The sequence below is a fragment of the Drosophila obscura genome, unplaced genomic scaffold (genome assembly GCF_018151105.1).
Source record: "Drosophila obscura isolate BZ-5 IFL unplaced genomic scaffold, ASM1815110v1 contig_179, whole genome shotgun sequence".
Classification (NCBI taxonomy): domain Eukaryota; kingdom Metazoa; phylum Arthropoda; class Insecta; order Diptera; family Drosophilidae; genus Drosophila; species Drosophila obscura.
In genome coordinates this window covers 4,520,603-4,545,728 of record NW_024542766.1, presented here as the reverse complement: position 1 = coordinate 4,545,728, position 25,126 = coordinate 4,520,603, and the positions used below count along the sequence as shown (strand labels likewise).

Sequence of the window (25,126 nt, the reverse complement as noted above, 5' to 3'; positions counted from 1 at the left end):
AATAAATCCCTGTTTTTTTTTTTTAGTGTATCTTTCGGATCTAACAACTTTTTTGTTTCCTTTTTTCAGTTTTCGATGTTACAATAAAAATTTGTCTCTTTCAGCGGATGATATGAAGACTGATGCGATGCTAAACAAATGTAGGGGGGCGGGGGTGTAGTGTTTTTCTGCTTCCTCTCTCTCTGCTTCATAGATTGACGAACAGAGACGATCACGGGGAAGAGACCAGACAGACGACGTGCTGGCCAGCTGCTGCTGTCTCTATATATATCCTATATCCAGCCGATCTGCTGATCCGCTGATATGATCCACACACAACTTATCGACGCGTCGACACTTCAGATGAGACAGACCGGTGACCGGTGTTCACTCAGGCTATCACCGCCTTGCTTGAGGTTTGATTACCTAAAAATTAAAGAATGAAATATTTAGCTTTAGTAAGCAAGAAAATACTGCATGGCCGCGGAAAATACTGGTTTAAATCGCCCAAAGCTACACCCTTATTGGTGATACGAATACTCGTATTATTTCCATTAATTGAAAACGAAAAAGCAATTTAGTTCAATTACACGCAATGGAATAATTGAGGAGAGACGACTCTAGACTCTTGCAAAATATCTGTGGAACACGCGCGAGCTGCCATTCTTTTTCCATTATCCATTCTTTGCAGTTCTTTCGGGCGACAGACGACAGCGGAGAGTCAAGAGCAATAAATTGTCCATAAAGGTCACCGGCACTTAATTCCAGATGACCTTAGGCTCTCCACTGAAAAGAAACACCCACCGACCCACCCACAGCACACGCACTACCAGAGACCAGAGCGCTATTGGTCATTAAGCCAATTAATTTTCAATGAAAAGCGGAAATTTCTGGATCATATTCTGCATTGGGTAATACTTACTTTTTATTTGTGCTGTGCCTGGCAGTATTCTGCACTGTCTAGATGAAACTCCATAGATGTGGGAACAGGTCTAACCAACTGCAAATATAAAAGAAGATGGAAAATTCATATTAAATTTGTTTTTGCAGAAGATTAAAAGTTTAGAAAAGAGAACTTAAGTAGTAGATATCTTAGATATCAGTGCATGTTGTCTCAAAATCCAAAACAACATCTAGAATAAACGTTTTATAAATAGTTCGTTTCCCTTTCTTCATACTTTCCCCTGGTTTTACGTGTTTTCAACAGAAAATATACCTCAAAAAGAAACCGAACCAAAATTCAAGGAATATAATATTCCCGGTGAATATTTTCTTCATATTTAAGTCCATTTCATAAGTAGGTCGTTGGCTGTCGTAAAAGAAAATATTTTTGAAAAAATATATTCCCTAAAAGCGAACCAAGAAAAAAAGTCAAAGTCAACGAAAATTTCTACGTTCCACAAAAGATTTACAATATTTAAATGTGTTTCTGTTCTTGAAAAACATATGTATTAAATGGTCCACAAAAATAAAGACAGAACAATGCGTGTGTGTGTGGATATACCTATACATATCAAAATTTGATAATTCTTTAAGCAAATATTGGATTTTTTATAGGTGGCATGTCTGGCTGCTAGCCGTTTTGTTTATTTTGGTATTAGACAAACAATTCCATTGAATTTTTTTTTGGCCCCAGCCCCAACAATTGTTACCAGGGAAAATACATACGAGTAGAATCCATTATAGATTACTTATCGAATCGGTTTTCTAGACGCGTGGAACTAATTAGCACATATTTTTTTTGGCCAGCTAAGCGGCAGCAGCAACCTCTGACTGTTGATTCAATTGCAAAAAAAAAAGTACAACTTTCACTTGTTTTTTTGGTATACGACTATTCTTTAGCTATAAGGTAAGATATAATTGTATCTCTGTGCGCACACACCTCATGACACGATAAACAACAGAAACAGATTCATTTGGAAGATTTTTGTTGATGGTGCCATTTATTTTGGCATCCTCTCTTGCTTGATTCCTTCTTACTTTCGTGGACTTATGCAATGTACGACGAACCGAGAGTATTTTTTGTGTTTTTGCGTCTTGGCGAAAATGAAAAAATCACACAAACGGAACACACAACACACTAACGACGTATATTTCTATATAATGATATATATATTCGATTGATTATATTATATATATTTATATATTTATTTATATTTATATATATGTACGTTTATGACGACACTTGAGAAATTAGTTGAGTTTTACCGCAGATTTGTGACTCTGCTGTTTAGTCGCCAGAGATGCGGCGAGATAGTATCTCGATTAGATATCGACAGGTGTCAATTCTGAGTCGTTGATCGATTACAACACTGAGCAGATTACAGTTAGAGCTGCGCGATATGCACTGTTTCATTGCTATCAACTGAGTGGAGGGCGCCCATCGCTGCCGCCGCCTGTACTTCTATAGTCACACACGCTCGCTCGCTCTCTCTCTCTCTCTGTCTATGTCTCTGTTAATGGAGACTTACTTTAAGCACTTCTTAAACAAGACACAGAGCACCTGTTGTAGATTAGCAGCTGCTTGGTATCGTTACCTTTAATCGCCTGTAATGCGGCGTGAGAGGATCTGGATTAGATATCGACAGGTGTCAATTCTAAGACGTTGATCGATTGCAACACTGAGCAGCAGGAGCAGACTTCTAAGGCTCCACGATGAGCACTGTTTCATGTTTTCCTATCGAATGCTGTGAGAGGGAGCTTCCACGCGTCGACAGAGGGTTCGGGTTCGGGTCCGGTCTGCCACACACCCACACGACAGATTGGAGACTTACTTTCCGAGAGAGAGAGAGAGAGAGCACTCAAAATATACCAAGGGAGAGAGAGTGAATCGTGACGCCCGCCAGTTGTTCAATGACGCATATTTCTACACTCAATTCAAGCGGAGAGAGCAAGCTCTCTCTCTCTCTCTCTACAAGCACCTACTTCTTCTCTCTTCCGCTTGCTCTCACTCTACAGGCGCCTACTTCTCCGCCGCTCCTCCCTTCACCTAGCCGTTGGAACCCCAATGCGAATATACAGATTTTACAGTCTGGTGAATATTTAAAGCGCTTTAAAGGCGTCTGTCGAATAAATACATATCTACAGGCCATACACACAACGTGATATACAAATACAAAATGGTCTTATGACATATATCACCCCCCCTTAAGGCCCCTTTATCCACCGTTGTAAGCACTTTCATTTATGACCAATTCGTTTCATCAACGAATTTAATTGTTTCATTATCGCTTTCGATGGCTGTAAATGGATAAATATAATCGTATAAAAGAGAAACAAAAATGTGAAAAATGTGAAGCGGACAGGCAGGCACGTGGGAATTATGGTAAACGTTTTTGGGGCGTGCACAATGCAAATGCCCTTGAAGAAAGTAAGTTTAATGAAGAACCCTTTTTATTATGATTAAAGGGAGCGAACAGCCTATGTCCCTGTATGTGGGACAGCCCCCCCCAGCCCTCTTTGGTGATGGGAGTTACATCCAGCTGAAACTTTAACAGAATGCCCAAGGTCAAGGTTGTTTATATTATAGCCACCACCGCAGCACACAACCTCTTGATGTCAGTCTGGAGTCAATGAATATCTAAAGGTACTTTTTACGGTATCCTGATGGTTCATCGCACCACCACTTAATAGCAGACACCGCAGGGGTTTTGAAGCGTTTCAGTGGAAGAGTGGCATGCTGTTTCATGGAGAGGACACTCTGAACCTGATAAAACTTCCATCAAGAATGATTGCCTTGCAGGACAGCGTGTAGCTTGAACCCTTATAAAACTACCAAAAATTATATAATTAAAATGATAATTACCGCAAAAGAAAGTTCTAGTTTATCAATATAACTTTGAGTCTGAAGGTCAGGCGTTTATTTAAGGGTCGTAAACAAAGTCATAATGAGGTTTAATCAAGGCTAAGGCTGCGGGCTGTGGCTTGTACGTGTAAACCATGTAACTTAATATGCAAATGGTCTTAATTCATTAGGTAGTATTAAAACCTGTTAAGCCCTCAGATCGAGATCTAGGCAATTGCGATGACGTCAGTGATACCTAATCGTGGAACCACATATTACGTTTCTATTGCTATATAAATTTGTTACACTTGAGTGCACACTCCCACACACAGGCATATGTAGGTACATATGTATACAGTAATGTGTATGTACAAATCATTCCAACGTTGTGAAACTTTTCATTTGCTGAAACTTTAAATAGGGGTTTACCGATGACCATGTAATCATCCTATCTAATCACCTGTCACTATCTATTACTCTGCTGCATATTTTGTAAATGAACTTCAATGGAAACTGTCTTAATAAGTGTGCCATGAATGCATCCGACTTACGAAATTTTATAATGTATTCGTCCTCATTTGTCCTCATGGTCAAACGCAACCAACTTCACACCGTCCAAAAATCCGATGGCAACGCCCAAATCAGCTGATCAGTCGTTTCAAAACAGATTTGAACTGTATTTCATTGCTAAAACAAAGCATACTGAGAGCTAAAGAAGATACAAATTAAAAATTAGAGGTTCCTTTGAACCAATACCAAAGTTTGGCAGCTTAAGATAAATAAACGTCGTGCACATCTGGCAGCTCCGATTCTACCATTTCGTGAATTCGAATACATGAATTCAGGGAATCCACCGTATAAACATTGCAATCAATATTTAAAGGCAAAAGCAGAAGGCTTGCGCTACAACATTGGAATTTTTTTATTGCACATTTTATTACAGAACTCAAGAAACTATTTAGACAAGAGGAGCCCCTTGTTCCTTTCCTATATATTTGACATTTATTAAAAGTTTTGCAGCCATCTTTGTGGCCAGGGGATAAAAGTTTATTGCACTGTGCGGACAAGCAAGCAACAGTCAATGGCATTTCGAGAGACAAAGAACTTCCCAAGCAGGAACCCCAAAAATGTCTTCACAAAAAAAAAGTAAAGAGGGCTACAATAAAAAAAGGGGAATTGAATTTCGGGGTATGTGACTCTCTGTCTCCCGTCTGGGGTTCAAAGTACTGCAAATTCTGTCTACCTTTTTTTTTTTTCACCGCCAGCTTTCGCTTTCGTTTTTCCCAGACTCAACACAATATACCTCTCCTGCCTAACGGGAATTGCAGCCGGACATATATTTCATGTTTATTGACGAGGTTTGTTCATAAACAAATGGGAAAGTACGTGACGCGAGTAATTCGATGTCCCAGAACGAGAACCAGAACCAAAGTGTCTAGACTCTAGAGAAGAGAGGTGTCGATTAACGCGGGATAGCCAGACGCACCCAGACACCCAGACCATACAGCAAGAGCCAGACACAGCACAGACATTACATAAACAGAGAGATATGAAAATGCTTGGGAAATGTATTGATATTGCGAGTAACTTTTGCAATAGTTTGCAATTCAATGGGGAAAATGAACTCAGAGGCAAGCAACAAGGCAAACAGGCCAACAGATGTTCACTAAAAAGTTGTACGATGTCTAACGCAGAGAGGCTTGTGGAAGTTAGTCAAGGCTTTCACCCTCGACATTAATCTTCGCCTTTAATATATTTAAAGAAAATTTAAAATAAGATCTATTTATGGTCAAGGCTTTCCTGTCTTTAGTCTTCTATTTTAGTACCTTTTCTAATTATATCACCACACAACATTAGCCTTAAAGTTTAATTTTACCTCCAGCTTTAAGAGCAGCACAAAAGTGTATCCATTAGGCTGGCTATCGGCATAGTCAAGGCTTCTCTATGTTTCAGCCAAGTTAATCAAACAACAGACGACACGTTAAGAACACAGACAGAAATTCAGGGCGTAGACTTATTTAGAGCGGAGCAAAGGAAAACAAACAGAACGCAAAAGAAAAACCGAACCGAGCCACAACCGAGCCTCTGTTGGGAATTATTGATTTTCTGCGACAAATTGCAAAAGTAGGAGAAACAGGGAGGGTGGAGCAGCTGCTCCTCTCTTCGGGGGAAAGCTATTTCGCCATAATGGAAATTTGAATTTCTAAAGGAAGCTCTTGCATCAATTGGGGGAAGGGGCAGGAGCTGGGAGGATCTGGAAAGTTTCCGAGTGGAAAACGCAGAGGAAACCCAACAATCTTTCAGTTGCCAAGTGGTCTGTTCGTAATTTTTGTATGACGCGTGTTGCTGCTGCTGCTGCCGGCTCCTTATGCGTCATTCCATCCAGAGGCTTTATCGCTTTGACGTACTTCCAAGGTTCAGTTATGTTCGGTTCCATTGCGGCGTTGGGGGAGACCTTTCCCCATAGCGATACGGATTGCAATTGAGGGCTGAGAGACAGCTGCCACCCGTTCCGATGTTTGTTCTGATGATAAATAATCAACTTGTTATTGCAATTATCGGAATGCATGTCCTCTGTCACTTTGTTGCCTCTGCCTCTGCCGCACAAATTGCATGCCTCTCAAGGTTAACTCTTGTCGAAAAATCACATTGTTGAAAATTGTTTGAACTATACCTGGTACTCAGAAGGGTTTCTAGAGGTTACATTTCGTTTGTGGATAGATGTGGCAGGGAGAAAAAAAAGACACGATAAATATCCCTGTTTCCAAAAAGAGTTCGAATGACCCCGTTATACTGCACTTGGATGAAGCTGTGGCAACTACAAACTTAAAAAACGTTTAAGTTTGATTTGGTAGCATAATAAAAACAAGAATAATAATTACTTGAATCAGCATACATTTACTCATTAAATACGGTTTTCTTTGGCCAACTCAATGCTATGGATTCACTGTTTAACTTAAACTAAGTACAGGGAATGCTATAATCGACTACAATCGAAATACTAGATTTCTGTCTTAATTTTTCCTTCCCTCTCCTCCTCCTCCTAGTGATTCGTGTTGCCTTCTTCCACGTGCCTTTTATTGTGCTTTTTGCCATAAGCACAAGGGCAAGCCAAAACTATTGCGGGGACAATAACAAAAAAAAAAAAAACAACAACGACTCACACACAATATTTATTGTACTATATATAGAAACCAGAAACTGTTGTTAGTTGGTTTGGATGTTGCGCGGGGGTGGTGTGTAATGGGGCATGGGGCGTGGTCGGTGGAGACATTTTCCCATTTCTCCCATCCATTTTCTATTCATTCTCCTCCCCCACCCCCACTGACGTTTGCGATTTGTATTGCATGTTTTGTCGCTTTGTCGTTTGGCTTTCCCGTCTATTTATAGGAATGACATGTGGAAATGGTGAAATTTTCTGCACATAAGCCACCGAAACGTGACAACAGTAAACACAGTAAAATGCAGAAGGGGGAAAATGCGTCTTGAAAACGATTACTACTAGAAGATTCTGTGGCATCTAACAGGTCTAATTAGCGAGGCGTTTACGAATATAACAGGTACTGCTACATTGAAAGGGGGGTTTCACTATGTATTCGTGTAGAATATCTAATTCATCCGCACAAACGATGCAATCTCAGAGACTATAAGAACAAGGGGAAAACCAAGATTTAAAATGCTGATTACATTGATGCCAAGAAATGCACATTTTGTGGCACATGAACAAAATCTCAAACAAATGTTTATCATATGCAAAAATTTATAAATTATAAATTCATAAATCGAAAAAAAAGAGAGCAAGCAAATGGATCACCATTTAAATGATCATAAAAGATGCCTCATAATTGATTCGACATTCCATTGATTCAATTGATCTATCTGGACTGGTATATGAGTATGTATTCATCTACATTTACGAATTATGCGTATGTGCATAAGCGAATATGGCACATTCAAAAACTGGCATAAAGCAGACGAACCCAGAAAAAACGGCAATCGAAAGCCAACCCAAAAGAAAGAGTGCGAAGAAAGAACATGGAGGGGGAATCTTCTGTGTACATGCGGGTACTCACACACACACACACACACACTTATGTACAATGCCTTATCTCTATCTATCTTTGCATACCCTTGGATAGGAGTAGAAGTATATCAATGTTGATGGGAAGTTTGTGACTCACAGCAGGGAGCTCATATTTAAATGTGTGTGAGATAAGCGTATCGTTGGTATTCACTCAACACTAACGTAACTACTACTAATTAATATAGATATTAACTCTGTTAACTAAGGAGGTTTATCTTCTTATTTTCGGTACAGAAAGTTACAGAAGAAATATACCATATATCCACCAGGCAGCCGATTCATATGAAAGGGTATGCAACACTTCGGCTTTCGGAACCACTAAAACTATTCTAGTTCCCAATTTTTGGCTGTTTACGGGAGGGTGGGGGAGAGGCACATTATATTCGATAAATCTCGCTCGTTCAACATTTCTCTTATGTTTGATATGATTTTTATATTTTGTGTGTTCTTTTTTTCTTTATCAAGAATAAATAATAAGAGAAAATCAACAACTAAAATACACACCGATTTTATTTGTATGTGTAGAAAATATCATTGAACTTTTTCAAGGACAGAACCAGAAAGAACAGAGTGATTCAAACCAGAACGGAAGCCAAAAAGAGAACAAAATAAAACAGAATAAAGAGACAGACATTTTGTGTTGTGTGAATTGTTTTTGAGCGGTTTTAACTCTGTTTTTCCATTGAAATTCTGGCTCCACGCCCTGCTCCCTTTTCAATGAGAAGGGGATTCCAATTGACGCAATTGAATGGGGAAAAAGGAGGGTACCGCCCAGTCGACTGATATGATTTATACGACGGAATCGCGTCAAATCGATTAGCAACCGAGCATTATTGCGATAAATACAATGACAGAATGCGACAAAAATGTGAGATAAAAGCGAAAAGGCACTTGCTAAATAAAATACGAGTACTCCTACCCACCAATCTCTGTTGAATAACTGATGATAAAAATAATTAAACTCTTTCGACTGGAATAAAATGTAGCACTGATTTGGGTTGCTTGCTGAAAGCGTATCTATCTCCTGATACTGACTTTGTTGGTTTTCTCTTCTCTTTGCGATATGATAAATCTGTTTGAAAAAGTCTTGCCAAAGATTAGATAGATCTTATAGAACGTGCCCCGAATGACGTAGGCAGGCAATGAAAGTTGCCAAAAACAAGAAACTAAATCAAAATCAAAGGAGTGTCTCCATGCAAAAGTAGATCTGGGGCAGGCTGTCCGTCCGTCCGTCCTACTTCCTCATACTTTTGCTACTTTTGCCAAAACTGGGTCAACTCTTACTGCTGCCCTACATTTACGGCAAAATGAACAAATTCCTGCGCTCCCGGGGTCAATGAAAGTAAAAGTACTTTCATTAATAACGCAACGCAACTTTTTCCACAATTTTTAAAAGAAAATCTAAAGGAGTTTTGATTTTGCACAGCACGCACACAAACACAACGGTGAACCACACAATCACATGACTGTAAGAGAGCAAGAGCACAAAAATCACAACATTTTGACATTATTACTGCACAAAGCCCCCATAAAATGTAATTTCCATTCAAACATTAATTCCCACACATTAATTCTCATAAATAAAGCTATAAATGCAGTATTTTTGGCCATAAATAACAAGAAATTAACAAAAGTCCACACACGTGCAAATTCGCACAAGCAGCGACATACATACATATACACTGCTGCCCTGAGCGTATGCATGCGTGTATGCCTTGGGGTCGCTTTGTACGTTCTCTTTTAAAATTATAAAAATATATATTTATGGTTTTTATTTTACACCCACACACTTACCACAATTGCCATACACATTTGAGTATAACTTTTGGAGCTTTTTCGTTGCTTTTTTGGGCGCACGAGAAAATTGAATTCACGTACACTCACACAGCACAATACACGCGCGTACACACACTAGCAGAGACTATTCTCACAGACACACGAATTCCACGAAAGCAATTGAGCTTATCAGCTTTTATTGTACTTTGAAACTACGTATTTCAGTTTACAAGTGTTTTATGTTAAATGTAATTGGCAATTGATTGCTTGTGGGCGACATTAACACAATATTCAGCTGCTGCCGTGGTCAAAATGGGCTTAACCTCAAATTTCTTTGGTGGCACAGACGTACACACACACACACACTCTCACACACCAGACTGGGCAGACACAGCGCGAGGCGAATATCAAAGGGAACAGAGGTTCTTGGTGTTAAATCACTGAAGGCTAAAACAACAACCGATCAGATTTATGGTATTAGCCACTTGGTATTACACAATTAATTGATTTTATTAATTTCAATGATTTTAAGCGACCTGCTAACCAGTGTGACCGCGTATTTATCAATAAAACATGCCGCACGACCCTCAGAAATATACCGAAATAAACCTTTTTTTGTTTCGAAAATACCGTAAATATACCGAGGAGGAAACGAACTTAGCCCACCTAGCCCCCCACTTGAGTTAAACAGCATGAAATTCGATTCTTATAAATTGTATTCTTATTGTAGATCCAATCCATTCCTTCTATTTACATAAGAAAAACGATATCTAGCACCCGAACTGAGCTAAAATTCTTCAAGTTTCATCATTTTCGTGAGTGGTCGACAATTGGCTAATCGGTCTCTGTCCATGATCAGAAATCATATTCATGAATTTTGATATTCGGCTGAATATTACGAGCAAGCTAAGACTCTCAGCCCTAAACATATAATTTTATCCGACTGATGAATTAATTTTCCGCAAGATTGGCTAGTTTCAAGATTTCTCTTTCTGGGTTTTTTTTACAAAATAAGGTTATAAAATAAAATAGCTCGACTCGATTATGTTTTTTTTTTTCGATATGTTACAATCGATAGCGCCCTTCTATCGTTATGGGGACTTCCAAAACTGATAAAGCATTTATGGAAGAATCAAGTAATAAGTTTGCACTGACGTCACATTTAGTCAACATTTAAGTTTTATGCTTTGGCCGTTTTTGTTTGAACCTTAATATGTAAATAATCCAATAAAAAGGACTTCTAAAAACTAGCCAATCCTAAACAAAATTCATTGAGGAATTGGATAAAATTATTTGTTTAGGGCTGAGAGTCCCAGCTAGCTGGTAATATTAAACGGAATATCAATATCGAGGAATATCAACGTCGAATGTTTTGAAAAAACAATCGATACTATCGTGATAGTATCGGGCTGAAATAATTATTAAACAACCATTGAAACCTTTTAGGAACTTGTCCATTGTAAAAATTAGATGTCACCAGTCAGTTTGTTTACAAATTTTTCTTCGTATTTTAGAGCAGCCAATCCAAACATATCAAAAGCGCACCGACTGTAGCTCGGTACTATCATGATAGTCGCAAAATCATCGATAGTAGCGGCTAGCAGAAAAACATCGATACTATCGATAGTGCCTTCGATGGTTGACAAAGTTCAAGACGCAAAAAATTTCGCCAAAAAGGAAGAAAATTATATTAATTGTACAAACAACAGTTCAGAGGGAATGTCAAAACGCAAAGCCGAGGATACAAGCACCGACATGGCAGCAGGTGCAGAGAAAATCAGCACCAAGGTACGCAGTAAAATACACTTATTTTCAAAACAAAGATTTGCTTATCACAGAGCTTTGCTATTTTTCGGCATTTTTTTTAGACAAATTTTAACATTGGCTTGGCAGAGCCACTGAAGGACTATCAGAAGCTGATAGAGACAAAGGTGCAAGTTGATGAAATTGTGGACGATGAGATCATCAAGAATAATTTCGAAGGTATAGCTGCAGCGGCGCGTGACGTCATCTGGCAGCTGCTATTTGCCGGCACGGACGGCGACGGCGGCGTCACCACTGAGTCACAGCAGAAGGCATCAGAGCTGTTGGAGGAATACAAAGGCGATGCCACATTCTACGATCCGTGGGAGTACAACAAATGGATTGGCAAGCTGCGGGATGAGGTGCTGGCCAAAGAGCTGCTGGACTTTTGGCGCAACACAATAGTTAAGAAGCAGCTCGGGCCGTGCTGGTCGCGCGACTGTGATCTGTTTGACAGTGACAGTGATACGCCGCCGCTGGAGTTTTACGCCCATGGTGGATGCACAGCGCCGTTTGCGGCCAGCCTCAAGGTGCGAGCAGCCAACAATGAGATCCGTGCATCGGATGCCTCCGATCCGGAGTCATCCAGGGAGGCGCCTGAGGGTGAGGAGAGATCTGCAGAGCGCAGTGCCGACGATGAGGCCGCCTTCACGGGTGTGTTCGACGCCGTAATAACTCGGAATCAGCCTCTTAGCGAATACCGCGACCTCATGTCGCGCTTTGTGCTGACCGATGTCATTGTACCCGATGAAATTCAGCAGGCCAGCGTCAAGAAGATCGCCAAGGCGGCCCAGGACATCATCTGGCAGATACTGTTCGAGGGCAAGCCCTCCCAAGAGGACCAGGACAGCGCGGCCGATCTGCTGCAGGAGTACAAAACCGATTCCGGCTTCTATGGCCCCTGGGACTACAACGAATGGATTGTCAAGCTGCGCGATGAGGTGCTGGCCAAAGAGCTGCTCGACTTTTGGCGTGAGAAGATCGTTAAGCTGGAGCTGGGTCCCTGCTGGTCACGCGACTCGGATTTCTTCGAGAACGACGATGATGTGCCCCTGGAGTTCTACAACAAGGCTGGCTGCAAGGCGCCCTTCAATCCACCAGCCGATGCCTAGGCGGACAGCAGTTCCGCCACTGAAGCCCCCACCACCACTCCATTGCCTGCAGCTTTTCGTACATTTTCTCTTACGTTCTCGTTAAGTCTGTGGCATACAAATAAGTTTGGCAAACAATTCTCTTGGTTTGTAAATTAAATTAAATACATTTGAACATTTGAGATGCGTTGCATAGAAATGCTACAGGTGTTTCTGAAATTCCTCGAATATAAAAAGTGTCTTTGGCATTCAATTCAAAAATATTTTACATTGAAATTATAATTTTTGTGTATTTCCATCTATTCAAAAAAAAAGGTAATATTAAAAGACGTTTTATATTTTTAAACGAAAAAGAATACAATGCGATGTACCTTGGGAGCATGAGTGAACGTGTGGAGTCACTTGGGTTGTCAAATAGGAGATTAGAAATATCTATATCTATATACAAGGAAATTGAGTAGTATGTCTTCGTTTGAAAGGCGAGTGCTGCCCTCCGATCCACTTTTTGATTTCCAGGGTTCTCAGGTTCTAAGAAGGTGGACAAGGTTATCATGTTACCCTAGACGTGAACTGAAATCACAGCTGTTGCTATCAGTAGGAGACTTGATTTGGGACTATGGAATCATTGGATTTCCCTACTATATGAATGTACTATAGGTACATCTGTAATCGCAAGTCGTTGAACGTGATTTATATATACTGCCCGCATGTCATTTTTACATTTTCTTTTATATATTCTATGGCTTTGAGACTTCTTAAAATTATTCACTTAAGTTGGAACAATTTTCAAAGATATACTCCATATAATCCATGCATTGTTATTTTATGTACTATGTTTACAAATTGTATTTTTATTTATTGAAATATTTAGAGTTTAAGAAAAGATTTTTAAATTACAAAAAAACTGTTTTTCAAAATTTTCGCTTATCTTAGATCTCCAAAAACTGTATAATTGGTTATATATATTGTTCAAATTATATTTTATTTTAGAGGTTTCCTGGTTCATACATATCTTATTATTATTATCAAAAAAATATCACATATTTTACATGATTTGTGTATTTATTTTTAAGAATATTAGTTTGGAGCTTGTTTATCCTTTTTTTAAATTAACACATAAACTAAATAATTTTCTTCTATATATCGTTGAGTTGTACAAAAATCAATGCGTGCATTCTTAATTATATATTAGTTCTTTAAACTCTATTATTTCAATGTTCAATATGTGTAATACTTTTTAAATTAATTTTTTAAGATAATATTCTTTTCCTGTTCTATTTTATAGACACTTTCATTCTGATAATCTCGGATTTTTATGCTTTTATTTTGAGCAATCATTTCAATAATTTTAAGTCCCTTAAACTTAAAATTTCGGTTGCAATTAATTCATAGAAATATTGGTAGATATTTCTGGAATTGTTATACATTTTCAGAACCAAAAGCTTAATGGGTTTTAATCGCAAATTGAAAAATTGTGTGATATCAAATAGAACGTTGAATAGTTTTTAGGCTTCATTCCCTTTAAGGCTTAAACTTGTATTTGGGTTTTGGTTTTTGTTTTGGTTTGGGTGAACATTTGCTTTACAAATTCAATGGATTACAACTAAAATTAAACACGAAATACATGAACTAAGAAAAAACTAAACTTTTAAATGCCGAACACAAACAAATCAACTAAATTCAATTCGAAATTTTCACTTTCACTGACTAGAGAACATTTCTTTTTTTTCCTATTTTTTTTTTGGCTTTTCCTTTGCTTTATGCTATTTTTCTTTGTGTGTGTGGGTGTGTGTGTGTGTGTGTTTTTATAAACTCTAAACTAGAAATCGAAATACGAATAAACATTAAATATCAAAGGGAAAAACTCAACATTTGAACAAAAATCAACGAAACGAAACGAAACTACAAATTTGCGTCCTTTCAATCCTAGCGATTAATTTTGTTTTAGAATAATTACTGTTATGGCGGGGTGTAATGGGGATGGCGACTCCTTTCACTCGGAGTATAGCAAGCGGGAACGTGATTTGCGCAGTGTGCGAGATCCAGTGCTGCCGCCACCGCCAATGCCACTGTCCGCGCCGTCACCATCGCCGCACTGCCATGACTTGGTCTTGGCGCGAAAGTGGCGAAACTCCTCGTTGTGGGCGGGCGCCAGCATGGGCACATAGTCGCTGGGCTCACAGAGATTCGCGTGGAGATGGTGGAACTCCTTGTAGCCGTTGTGCAGCAGATACAGCTCCGGATAGTCCAGGGCCGGATAGTTGTGCGTGTGCTGGCTGCGATCGTTGCTGCGCAGAAAGCGCAACAGCTTCGGTCCGCGCTCCGATGAGAACTCACAGTGAAAGATGTAGATGTGACGCTGGCCCGGCAGCTGCAGCTGCTTGGTTGCGACGGCCGGAAAGGCCTCCTTGATGAGCGCCCGCGTGTACAGATTCTGGGCACCGCGTATGTGCCCGCCCTCGTACTCGTACGGATAGCGACAGTCGATGATCTGGTAGCAGTCGTTACCCAGCTGCTCGCCAAAATCCCCACTGATCAGGCGCGCCAGTGTGTCACACGAAATGGTCTTCAGGTCCTGATGACGGGTGCCAGTGATCAGGCAGGGCAGGGCACACGGTTTGCTCAGATCGCCAATCAGTTCGGGCTCATCGCCCAATGCCGTGAGTATGTCGGCATCGTTCATCGACATTGATCTGCGCTGCAGCATGCGTGTGGCGTTGCCGGTGCCAGTGCCGTTGGGCGACTTATGGCTTGCCACGGACACGCTGCTACCATTGGAGTCCTCTTCCGCCGGGTCCACGGGCAGCATGCTCAGGCAGCGACGTGCCGAACGGTGCTGCTTTGGTGGCTCTGCGCCGATCTGCGCGATGTGGTCCGTCTTCAGCTGGCCAGTGATCAGCAGCTCCAGATCGTCGGGCAAGCCCACGGCATGCTTGCCAACGGCATCCCTCTGGTCCAGTTCGAACATGTGCAGGTACTCGTCGTCCAGCGAGTTGCCCGAATCGTAGCTGGAGGCGATGCTGTTGATGCTATTGAAGGTGCGCAGACTGTTGGTGGACTTGGGCGTGCACCCGCCGCCGCCGCCGCCGCCGCCCTCATTCAGACGGGCGCCGCGCATATTGTACGACAGCTCGGTGATGGGCGACAATGCGGTGGCGGCATTGGCGGGCATGTGCCGCTTGAGCATACGATGCAGCGGCGTCTCCAGCTGGCCCTTGTGCCGCTTCGCCACATTGTTGTGCGCTATATTCTCCTGATTCTCCACATCGAAGCTAAAACTCTCATCGGGTTCGCCATCGTCGAGCATCAGCCGCTTGCAGGCCATAGCAGCTGTAGGATTCGGGGGCGATCGAGCGATCAGCTGGAAATAAACTTTCACTTGATGGCAAATACTCAATTTGAATGCGGGCTAAAAAAGCGTGCTGTGCTGCGAGTGCGCTTCTTCTGCCTTCCTTCTGTTCTGTTCTTTCCGTTCTGTTCTGTTCTGTTCTGTCTTTCGCCCTTTCGCTTTTCGCGGCAAACTCTTTTGGCGCCTTTCACCAGGTTCCCCCATCCCTTTCTAAAATCGACATCTTAGTAGCAGGTAACAACATTGCAGCCAGTCGAGACTCTAGAGATGTGCACTGGCCGATAGTTCGTGTGGAGGATTCGCGCTATTTAAATTTGAATTTGAATTGGAAATTTTTTGCAGTTTGTCGAGGAACTTTTTGAAAAAGATTTTAAAATGTGAAAAGTGAATGTTTATTCTAAGGCTATGCCTCAAAAATGTTTGTTTGGGCCTGTGGCAGTAACAATTGAATTTCAATTGCATTCTTTTTATATTATATTCAATATTATATTATTTTATATATACATTTTAATCAATATTTTCGATTTTTCTGAATTTTTTAAGCCAATTGTATGGCTAGTCAGCAGCAAGACCACTCTTTATAGCCGAATAGACAGCTAAATAGATGATTCAACGGGTTTCCCGCCAACTTTAAGTGAAGAAATGAATCACCATACCACCATAAATAACATTTCAAGGCATTTATCTGCGTCATGTTGGCCGGCTCCGGCTGACATGCTCCAGAAACACCAAGATCTGTGTGTTATTGATCGCACAACGAGTGCGAGTATTTGCTCGGCTCGGCTCGGCTCGGCTCGGAATAAGAGAGAGACACACACTCTGGTCTCTGGTCTCTGGTTGGACACGCATTTTAACACACACTCGCCTCGCCTGACAGACTGACTGTCAATTTAATCGGCCACTCTTTAGCCTCAACTGTCAGTTAAGTTAAAGCGCCGCTTTTATCGGTGTGTTGCCCCGATCTTTAGCCCGACTGTCATTACCAAATTCAACTTAAGTGCTGTCAGAAGATAATTACCGTTTCGCTTTTGATTTTGTCTTAATGTTTTTTTTTTTTGTTTTCCCCTGGCCACAGACAACTAAATGACGCAGACACATCGCACCAGCAGCAGCAGCAGCTCTAAAAGGCTTTAACCAGTTTTGTGCGTCCATCTGGATTGCTGTGATTCAATAATGCCACTAAAATCGCCTGATTAATTGCATTATTTGGCTGTGCTTGCGCGAAACAACTAAATTAAAGTTCAAATTTTCAAATCACAGAAATTCACCACAGCACACCCCAGCAAAAGATAACGAAATTCAAAAAGGGGAAATCCAACACACAAAATTCAAAAATCGGTAAGTTCACCACACACCACACAACACAACACACACCACACCAATGCAAAATTCAATTCTCCTTTATCCTTTTTGCCGAATTTTCTTCTTCTTCCGGTTGGCTGACTTTTTTCTTCTTCTTCTTCCTTTTTGCCGACTTTTTTCTTCTTCTTCTTCCTTTTTGCCGACTGTTTTTCCGTCTTCTTCCTTTTTGCCGACTATTTTTTGCCCTGTTAGATATGTAATGTTATGATTTCGCCCTTATGTTATGATTTCGCCCATATGTTATGTTTTCGCCCTTATGCTATGACGCGATGGGGCTGCCAACCTGATCACAATAGCAGTCACAGCTGATCGGTGCACGGATTTAAGAAGATCAATGGCAAAAAGAAGACATTAAAACATTTAAGAGACAATACTCAGCCCCAGCCGGAGAATTTCACGGCAATTGTGGCCGCATTCCAAACAAAATGTTATTCAGGTTAGTTTCAGTTTTACACACCATTAAGTGAGCCATAAAATTGGCATTTAAAACGAAATCAACAAACATGCTGCAGCGCAAGATTTTAGTTTTAATTTCACACTCCTTCCATGCACTTATTAACCAACACATTGGGGCACATAAGTATACGTACGTACAGCAGCAGCACACATTTCAGTTTGATATTCGAATACACTCGGGGCAAACATGGCGTGTTAGCAACGCTTAACAGCATCCAAAATTGACAGGTAACTTAAAATATATTACATTTGCGGGGCCGTTCAGCATGCCTGTCTGCCACGATTAGTGGCAAGCAGCGGCAGCAGGCCAACCAAGGCACAAGGCGCAACACACCGCTCCACAAGAGGCACCGCTCCGAAACAGGCAAACCACTAAGCAGGCAAGAGATCCGAGCACAGGCGGAGGATGCCAGGCAGCTATGCCCATAGCTCTCTCTCTCCTTTCAAAAAAAACCCAACTTCATTTGGTGAATGGGGCGAAGACGTGCAATGCGGCGCGACGTGTACAATTATTAATTTGATACGATATAATTGACATGTTGCCGATGCCAAAAAGGAAGCACTAACATGCAGACAGACAACAACAGCCAGGTGAAACGTAGTAACTTGGCCAACAAGCTAAGCCAGAGCGACGCATATTAACGCCAAGGACCGGACTTGCACTTGCCTTAGAGAGGAGCTCTCCATTTAAGCAGCTCACGCGACTCGGGCACGTTGCAGCTATGGGGCATATGGGGCACACTTGGTGTTGCTTATTCCACCTTGGATTTAGTTGCATTTTGTTGGCTACTCTCATCTCTAACATTGCGTTTAGTGCCTCTTTTTCGTGGACGTCCTTCTGCGGTCTGGGGGCCTACTTGGCAGGCAGGCGTGTAAATTGTTTTTACTTAATCGTTGCGGACACAAACGCACATGTTGTTTGGCCACAGCAACAGCAACAACAGCAACAATAAAAGCCAACAAAATGTACAACAAACGAAACAACAACAAGGCAGCATTGCTGCTGCTTTGGCTCTTTGGCCCGATCTCCTTTGATATCTGGTGGCCTGCCTGGGTTTGGTTCTGTGGCGCGCTTTTGGTAATTGCACTTCGTCCACTGCTTCTGTGTTACCACAGCCGCAGCTAGGAGCCACAGCTAGAGCCACAGCTAGAGCCGCAGCTAGGAGCCACAGAGCTTGCCTACGAGACTTCGCATGGGCCAACGTGTCCACAGGGTGAGAGACAGAGACCAGACCCCGTCTCGTGGTGCACCTTCTCGCGGCCAGTTTCGTGTGTGTGTGTGTGTGGAAAATTGTTATTTGCTGCTGCTGCTGCTGCCACTGCTGCCTGGTAGCAGCTTGTCTTGCCTTGCCTTGCCTGTTTGTGTGCTGCCTCGTTGAATCGTTGGCCAACATTCAGTCGGTCAGACATGCAAATTTTGTTGTGTGCCTGTTGTTGTTGCTGTTGTTGTTGCCGTTGCTGTTGTTGCTGTTGCTGTTGTGTGTCTAATGTTAGTTGTTTGTTAGTTTTTTATGCAAATTTTCTTGTTTCATTTGACAAATTGTCTGTTCGACTTAATGATGGAACGGAACGTGGAACGTAGGCTGTGAACGATGGCCATAGGAGTGCAGTTCCCGGGTATGTCTGTGCAGTGTGTTAAGTGCTATGCAGTTATGGCAGCCTGCAGTTGATTATACCCCCTTTATGATCTACTGCTATGCCCCATACTGGTCTTTAGAAAGTGCCCCCAAAAATGTGTCCCAACAGGAGTAATTACATAAATTTAAATTGGTTTTTTTTTCCAGCAGATGAAAAGGGTATGATCTGATCTTTTTGCTGGGTAAAATTTTTATCATAATAATAATTATTATTATAATCATTTATAATTATATATCATATTATTCAATTTTAATATTATTATTATATTATAATTTATTTCATTATAATATTTGATATTCAAACTCTGTTCATGTTTTATTTAAATAGGTTTGATATTTAAGCTCTTGTTGAATTTTAATACATTTGATACTTAATATGGTCTTAATGCGAATCATTTTACACAAAAGAACAGTCGAAATCCGTCGCTCTACTGACATGTTGCTTCCCTTTGAATGAACAGCTCTATAAATTGTGTAATACGATCAATAAATTTATGTTTCTTTACCGCATTTCAAGGTGGATATTTGCTTTGCTGAACAAAACAGATTAAAGCTTAAGAATCAGCCTAACAAAGAGGTTTCATTGTATGAACTCTAGGTTCCTCTTTCTCTTATGCGAAGTTTGCAACCATAAAACCTTTTATTTTTTCTTCTCTAATATTAGTAGAATTAAACAGAAAAAAGTTTTCCATTTTAATCATCTCTGGAGCATCAAGTGTGCAGCTGTCATTTAAAAAAAAAAAGTCAGCTAACTATTTATTAACCTAAGCCCATCTAGAACTACATTATATTTTCTACCATAAATTAATATATTAAGCATACTCCTATGTAATATAATTAGGCACCAATTGTTTTTTTTTTAGCATTTACCTCAAGCCCCATCAACACTGGAAACACCTTTGCTCCCTGTCAGGGGTTTCCCACCTTATCTCTCTCGTGTTTATGTCCCATTTATCCACTCTCACACCTTCGGGCAAGGGCACAAGGCCCAGGCCCAGGCCCAGGCCCAGTCCCTGGCTTTGAGACCGCCTCATTTTCCTGTTTGGAACTGCCGCAGCACCACAGCACCACAACAGTCAATCAATTATAGTCATAAGAGCCAAATGGAAATGGAAAACCATTAAAATCTTATCTTTGGAACCTTTAACGGGGCAGATGGATGCATGGATGGATGCATGGATGGATGCATGGATGGATGGATGGGCAGCGAATGGTTGGAATATGTCTATAATTATTGGCCATATCAAAAAATGATTAGCAGAGCCGCCAAAGCGATATCATGCGATGGTGTTTGGAGATGGCCACCGGTTGCTGCTGCAAACATGACAAATTGCGCGAAGAGAGAAGTTGATGGTTGGTCCGCACACACACACACACACACACACACAAAAACTGATTATAGACTTTAAGGTGTAGCTTGAGACAGAGAGAGAGAGAGAGAGAGAGGGGGGGGAAAAGTGCATAATACTAATTTCATTTTAAACGAACTGCAGCAACAGCAGCAGCAGCAGCAACATCAGCACTGTGGCAGCTATGCATATAATTTAGGTAATTGCATAGGAGAGATATGTGGGGCCCCCATTGATGATGTTATCATGGGACTCGAACGGGGACTCGAACGGGACTCGGACTGGGTATGCCGTATGCGCACTTATACTTAGTTGCTGTCTTACAGGCGCGTTATCAAGCCGGCAGCAGCTGCTCGACGCTGCTTGTTCCCCTTAATTATAATGTATCGCTTAATGGGCCCACACTTGGCCGATGGGCAGGGAGAGAGAGCATGACTGTGGAAGGTGGAATTATAATCCACTGATAAAACAATTTACTCTTCCTTCAACTCCAACTCCATCTCCATCTCGTGTGTGTGTGTGTAAGTAGTTCCGCTCATTCCGTTCGCTCTGTTTTTTTTTTTTTGTAAATTATGGTTACAAAATTTTATAAAGCCATTTATATCACTCACAAGAGAGATGTGTGCCCGCCCATAGCATGTAATATAATCAATGGTTTCCAGCCACATCCACACCATCCACCGCCATCCCCACTTTTTCACTCTCTCACTTCACTTAACTCTTTCATGCTCTCATACCAATACTTGTATTTCGCGTAGTGTACCTCCCTTTCAGTACTTGTTTTCAATTTTTGTTTTTAATGCAAAAAATAAAAAAGCGAAAAAAGCGAAATCGTGTCCGAGGGTAAACTTGCACGAGTAGTTATGTAATTACTGTTTACTTGCTGCCCCATGCCCCAAGAAATTAAATAATTATACAAATTATTCAGTTAGTTTTCGAGGCAAAAGTGCCTTCGTCTCCGTCTCCGTCACAACATCGTTAAATGAAGTTCTCTTTTATCGAACAATGCAAATTATATTTCTCAAATGAAATTCACTTTGACAGAGCCCTGGAAAATGGTTTCGTTCGGTTCGTACTTTGCTTTTAAGTAATATATAATTTCCATTCATTTTACATACTAGGTTATTTTTCTATTGTATTTAATGTGAAATAATTATAGTGTTTGCATTTCAGGAAAAACTTAAGGGTTTCTGAGCAGTTATTAAGTGGCATTTTACACATTTTCCTGACTATATAACTATGTTGTATTGCTAGCCCTTACTTAATACTCCTTACTGCTATTCTATGCTATTCTTATTTATAATATTAATTATTATTTTGTATAAATAATGCACATTTGGGCTGAATTCGTCCTAACGATCTTCTATGTCATGTTTTAGTTTTAGTTTGAATTATACAATTATTTAGTGTTTGATTTATTATTTTATAGGGATTTTGATTTTTGTTTTAAACACAACATTATAAGCTATAATTTAAAAATCACACAATAATAATTTTTTTTTAGTTCTTGCGATAATCATTATTGATAATAATTATTTTTATAAATTATTATTAATGATTACCATAATAATTATGTTTGAGCGAAAACAAAATAAACTCAAAAATAATGATTAAACTTTGAGTTTAATTTTTTCGCTTAAATATAAAACTCCAAGTTAAATAATCAAAATAATAATAATGTTAAAATTATTGAGAGCCACTTTTGGTCCATAATGTGGCAGGCTTTTATTAAAAAAAAGAGGTTTAAATTTGACAATTCCCTGAATACATTTAAATATATTTATTTATTTATTTTTATTATTAATAGATTTTATATGTATGTTCGTATTTATTTATTAATAGATTATTTATTTATATTTGTTTTCTAATATATTTATTTATTTTATTGTACGAAAATGTTGCGATCGGGTAATCGGAGCATATGTTGCTTGACTCATTGAACACCTGTATTGTGTATAATTTTGAAGCATATACAGACAAAGCTGAAACAATTTATGCATTAAAATTGTAAGCTTTATTCAAGAAATTACTACGTAATTGTTTCTGTCCACTCGCCCCCCCGCCCCATGGGAATCATTCTTTCAACCCCATAAATTGCTAACGAAACTTTCGAGTTGATTAAAATGTATCTTTTCAATTTCATCGCCTGCATCCGATTGCCCCGTCTAATTAGTCTGCCACATTTTTGATTCGCTTTTAACACGCTTTGCGACTTTGTATTAAAAGTAAAGGCGCATTAATCAAATATCATGTTGAGGGCTTATAAAGATGTTTTCATGAATAAATTGCATACAATGTTTTTAAACATATTCAGTGGCGTCCCTCTGCCGCCCCTCTGCCCTACCCCTATCCTCTTACATATATTATGGTAAATGATTAGGTTGAAAGTAAAAAATTACTGGTAAGAAAAGAAAAGCAAAAACAACCAAAATAAAAGAAGAAAAAAAAAATGTGTGCAATTTTGATATACCAACACTTGAGGCACAATTTTAACACTGGAGCCTGCCACGCTGCCGCGCTGCCACTGCCGCCAATGTAGCCATCAGGCGGCATGCAATGTTCAACTAACGAGCAAAAACAGCAACAACAACAGCAACAGCAGCAAGCAGAAAACGACTGCAACATGGAAACTACCAAACTGCCTTCTCGTGGTAATCAATTTTAAAATTTATGACAAAATTTGCAGCTTTAAATTATGCCATTAAGCACGGCATGTAACTCATATCGTCAGGCTGCCTGGGCGCGCTGGATGGCCCCGACGCGTCGGACGGACGGACTCTGGCGGCTTAAAACAAGAAAAAGCCAAAGGAGAAACATGTTAACTGCTTTCTTGTGTGTGAGCGTTGCCATGCAATGGCGTTTGCATTATACGCTCGTATTTCGCCACATTCAACAACGAGCTACAGAATGACGGGTGGCCATAACTCATGCCCGATGCCCACCAGCACCCCAGCTCCGCAGCTCCCCCAGCTCTCCAGCTCCGCAGCTCCTCCAGCTCCCCCAGCTCTTCAGCTCCCCCAGCTCTCCAGCTCTTCAGCTCCCAATGCCCCCCGCTACAGCAATCGGGAGTTGAGTCGAGAGAGCCGTGTAGTCTGAGACCGACCTGGGCAGCAGTTGTTGCAATTACAACTGGACACCACATGCTACAGCTACAGCTACAGCTGCTGCCTCTGCCTTCTCTGCCTGTGCCCCAATGTCTGTGTTGTGTGTGTATGTATGTGTGTGTGTGTTAAATATTGCAATTTATCACGCAAATGCGTTTTTCAATTTTAACATGCCGCCAGGCATCATAAAAACGTTACAAACCCCCCCCCAACAATGCGAGTATGAGCCCAAGAGTAGTAGAAAACACCGGCATGGCATGGGGGGCATGTGGCATGGGGGCATGTGGCATGGGGCCATGGCATGGGGTAAGGTGAGCTGAGGAAAGTAACCCCCCACAGATGAGAGGTGGTCATGATGCACCACCTCCTTCCTGCCATCATCATATCCATTGGCCATCGTCATCGAAATATTACAACAACAACAAACACCAACAACAGGGCAGAAAACAAAAACCGAAAGGAAAATAAAGTGGCAAACACCACATACGAGTACGAGTACGGAGTGAGGAGTACTCGGAACGGTGTTGGATGTGGCATACCCAGAAGGCTGATGATAGAGAACCCATCGATGCATCGATTGCAATGAACCGAACGGAACGGAACACGAAATATGATAGCAGCAGGCAGAGAGAGTGGGCCAGGTGGCTCTGCCATGGTAATGGTGTTAATACTGCTGGCTGGGAGCTGGATAAAGTTGAGGGATTTGAGAGCTATGCGTTGGAATTCGTACACGGTTCAGGCAGGAAAGATTAATTATTTGCTGCTTAAAAATATACAAATTAAAAGGCCTCTCATGGTTCAAGGATGTGCTGCGGTAAGCCCAGCACGGAAGCTTAAAATAATTAAGAGGAACTCTCAAAAAAATGGGTAAAAAAAAGCACCAAAGGAACCTCACAATAAATCCCAAAAAAAATAAAAAGAAACCACAGGAAGACAAGACTAAATCCCACATCAAAGGAGAATCCAAACAAAATGATTTCCAATTAAATTTTGGAGACTGAAGCTTTTGATACTCTAACAAAACGCTTGTTTCTATAACAAGCTTAGTGCTTAAATTTGACTACAATTTTTAAAGCTATCGAGTAAGCAAATAAATTATAATTTCCTAAGTCTGGTTGGAACCCAAAAAGTTCCATATTTCATGTGACAGATATATTATTCAGTGATTATATTATAGATTAGATTCATATTATATTATATTAATTTATATTATATTATATTATATTATATTATATTATATTATATTATATTATATTATATTATATTATATTATATTATATTATATTATATTATATTATATTATAGTATATTTATTTATATTATATTATATGATTAAGATTAAAAAAGGAAGA

At 40.4% G+C, this 25,126-nt stretch overlaps 4 protein-coding genes across 5 annotated transcripts; 1 reads left to right on the top strand and 3 right to left on the bottom strand.

Moving 5' to 3' along the window:
* Positions 1-907: 907 nt before the first annotated feature.
* On the bottom strand, positions 908-2,368 carry LOC111082892. Of its 2 annotated transcripts, none has more exons than XR_005967568.1 (2): positions 2,151-2,368; positions 908-979 (listed from the first exon to the last, which is right to left on the bottom strand). XR_005967568.1 is itself a non-coding variant. In XM_022379129.2 (2 exons), exon 1 carries the CDS (start codon positions 2,333-2,335, stop codon positions 2,210-2,212), a length of 126 nt encoding a protein of 41 aa, XP_022234821.1. In that variant the 5' UTR covers positions 2,336-2,367; the 3' UTR covers positions 908-979; positions 2,188-2,209. The 2 variants fall into 2 exon arrangements, 1 of the variants encoding a protein (XP_022234821.1); XM_022379129.2 differs by having other exon boundaries at positions 2,188-2,367.
* LOC111082891 lies at positions 908-2,677 on the bottom strand. The gene is made up of 2 exons (XM_022379128.2): positions 2,517-2,677; positions 908-979 (listed from the first exon to the last, which is right to left on the bottom strand). The coding sequence occupies exon 1, from the start codon at positions 2,648-2,650 to the stop codon at positions 2,519-2,521; it is 132 nt and encodes a 43-aa protein (XP_022234820.1). The 5' UTR covers positions 2,651-2,677; the 3' UTR covers positions 908-979; positions 2,517-2,518.
* An 8,600-nt stretch (positions 2,678-11,277) lies between these two features.
* Positions 11,278-12,793, top strand: LOC111064727. Its single transcript, XM_022352490.2, has 2 exons — positions 11,278-11,411; positions 11,492-12,793. The coding sequence occupies exons 1-2, from the start codon at positions 11,343-11,345 to the stop codon at positions 12,536-12,538; spliced, it is 1,116 nt and encodes a 371-aa protein (XP_022208182.1). The 5' UTR covers positions 11,278-11,342; the 3' UTR covers positions 12,539-12,793.
* A 1,456-nt stretch (positions 12,794-14,249) lies between these two features.
* LOC111064708 (cdc25-like protein phosphatase twine) lies at positions 14,250-16,265 on the bottom strand. The gene has a single exon (XM_022352461.2). It carries the CDS (start codon positions 15,840-15,842, stop codon positions 14,511-14,513), a length of 1,332 nt encoding a protein of 443 aa, XP_022208153.2. The 5' UTR covers positions 15,843-16,265; the 3' UTR covers positions 14,250-14,510.
* Positions 16,266-25,126: the final 8,861 nt, after the last annotated feature.